This window comes from Malurus melanocephalus, unplaced genomic scaffold, assembly GCF_030028575.1.
Source record: "Malurus melanocephalus ecotype Western Australia unplaced genomic scaffold, MMel_1.1 scaffold_575, whole genome shotgun sequence".
Lineage (NCBI taxonomy): Eukaryota > Metazoa > Chordata > Aves > Passeriformes > Maluridae > Malurus > Malurus melanocephalus.
The window spans coordinates 72,703-75,015 of NW_026623807.1; the positions used below are offsets into that span (position 1 = coordinate 72,703).

The following is a 2,313-nucleotide window of genomic DNA, read 5'->3' on the forward strand; positions in this document are numbered from 1 at the left end:
GGAGCAGTGTGAACACTCTGCCGTGTCCGCAGCAAACCCAGCTCAGCACCCGCCGTGCTCTTCTGCGCATCGCAGCCCGGCAAACTCGGGCTTTTTTCCTTTCCTTCTCGGAAGAATCATTAAGTTTTAACTCCTGTAAACAACACACGCTTGTTCCTCTCCCTGCCAAGCTTCCCGGCGCCATCTAGTGCCACCGCAGCTGTCCCTGGGAATTGTCACCGTGTCACCTCCTGGGATCAGCTGCCAGGAGATGGRAAATTGTGGCCACGGTGCTTTTGGGCTGGTTCAGCCTCCTGCAGGAGCTCTCCCGGCWCTGAACTCTTCTCTTTTCTCTCCTTGCAGCGGCATGAGCTGGAGCTGGGGCTGGGCCTCTGCTGGAAGCAGCATCTTGGCAGAATTTGGGACCTTGCACTTGGAATTCCTGCACCTCTCGCAGCTCTCGGGCAACCCGGTGTTTGCAGAAAAGGCAAGTTGCCCCCCTCTGGGCTCTCTGTCCTCCTGGGGTGTTTTTCCTCATGTGGGGGAAATTGTGTGAATTTTCAGGCAAGAGCAATGTCCCAGAGGGGAAAGCAGAGCGTGGAGGGGAAGAGGAAACGCAGAGAGCTCTGTGGGAAGACAGAGAGAGGCTCTGATGTGAAATGAAGGGACAAGGCTGAGCTTCCTGAGRACAGGGACAATGACAAACTGCTCACAGGGAGGGAAGCAGTGCTCTGGAAAGGAAATGTGTGAAGGAAATAAAGGGAATGAAGGCGGGGGAGAGATGAGCAAACTGGAGATGCACTGCTAAAAACCAGAWTTACATCCTCATCCTGGGTTCAAACCGTGGCATTTTGAGCCAGGGTCAAAYCTCTGTGCCCAGCCTAATAGATTTTCCTCTTCTCCTCCTAAACCCACGGAGGGAAAAGGGCAAAACCTTTCTAATGGACTCTCCTGGGTTGATGTGTGCACAGAAAACAGATCACATCCATCCTGACACCCTCAGAGTGGGGAAATGTGGGATGATGTGAGCTCTAAGAGCCCATCCTGTGGGAAATTACTGCAGAGGAGCAGATCAACTCATTAACTCCCAGCCTGGGACTCGGGTGATTTTAGCAGGAATTAAAGTCCATCTGTGTCTTTTATTCCAACCTGTCATTAATATTCCAATCTCCCAAATTCCAATAAATGTTGTAGAGCCTGACAACTTCCTTGGAAGCCCCAGCTTAAGCCTGTAGCCAGCTTTTGGCGTGCAAATTGTCTGATTTTGTAAAAGGTTTAGAGTGAATTAGCTGCTCTGTAGGTTATAATRGAATATTTATGCTGCTTGGAATTTAACTTGGTCCCTTAAGGGAAAGGCCTATTGGATTTAATGGGGGTGAAACCAAGGGAGGCTTTGGAGAGTTAAGCACTGGCTGTTCTGGGGTATTAGAGGAGCTGTCTGTTGGTGAAATTAAAGGCCCCAATTCATCATGCTAAGTGACCACACGGTGAATTGAAGTGCTGTGTGAGTCACTCATCCCTGCCGCTCCTTTCCCTTTGGACCAKGGAAAAAAATCACCCTGGGCATCTCTCACATCTATTTTCACCCAGATCCCCAATCACAGAACCAGATTTGGGTTGGGAGGAACTTAAAGCTTATCCCAGTCTCTCCCTGCCTTGGGGAAGACACCTTCTGCTGTCCCAGGGTGCTCCCAGCCCTGTCCAGCCTGGCCTTGGGCACTGCCAGGGGTTCAGRGGCAGCCACAGCTTCTCTGGGCACYTYCYCACCCTCACAGGGAGAATTCCTTCCCAATATCCCRTCTAACCCTGCCCTCCTCCACCTTAAGGCCATTCCCCCTTGGGTTAAGTCCCTCTCCATTTCCCTGTAGCCCCTTTAGGTATCAGAAGTTCAAGTTTTCCYAGGATTGCTTCTGGACCATGGCAGTGAACTGAATCCTTTGCAGGATTCCAGGATCATTTCTCAACCCCACAGGGCTGGATAAAGGTTGTGCAGAGGGGGAAGCATCTCCCTCCCTGCTGAGCCCTGTCCTGGGCCGTGCCTGTTCCTGGTATTCCAGGAACTGGGGCTGGCTCAGCACAGGGAACTGGGGAATTGGGGAATTTGGGAATTGGGAATTTGGGGATTTGGGGAGTGAGAGTGCAGCCCAGCAGCCCTGGCAGCAGCACTAACCCCTCCTGTCTCTCCTCTCTGCAGGTGATGAACATCCGCAGGGTGCTCAACAGGGTGGAGAAGCCACAGGGGCTGTACCCCAACTTCCTGAGCCCGGTGACGGGGAGCTGGGTGCAGCGTACGTGTCACCCCTGGTCACCCTGTCCCTCCTGAGGAACTGCCAG

General features: G+C 52.8%; 1 protein-coding gene across 1 annotated transcript in view; it reads left to right on the forward strand.

The window, feature by feature from the left end:
* MAN1C1 (mannosidase alpha class 1C member 1) overlaps nucleotides 1–2,313 on the forward strand; it is a 55,974-nt gene that overhangs the window by 47,363 nt on the left and 6,298 nt on the right. The window contains exons 7-8 of the mRNA XM_057382557.1: nucleotides 343–466; nucleotides 2,174–2,267. Of these exons, the coding sequence (XP_057238540.1) occupies nucleotides 343–466; nucleotides 2,174–2,267 (218 nt within the window). The remainder of the gene's footprint in view (nucleotides 1–342; nucleotides 467–2,173; nucleotides 2,268–2,313) is intronic.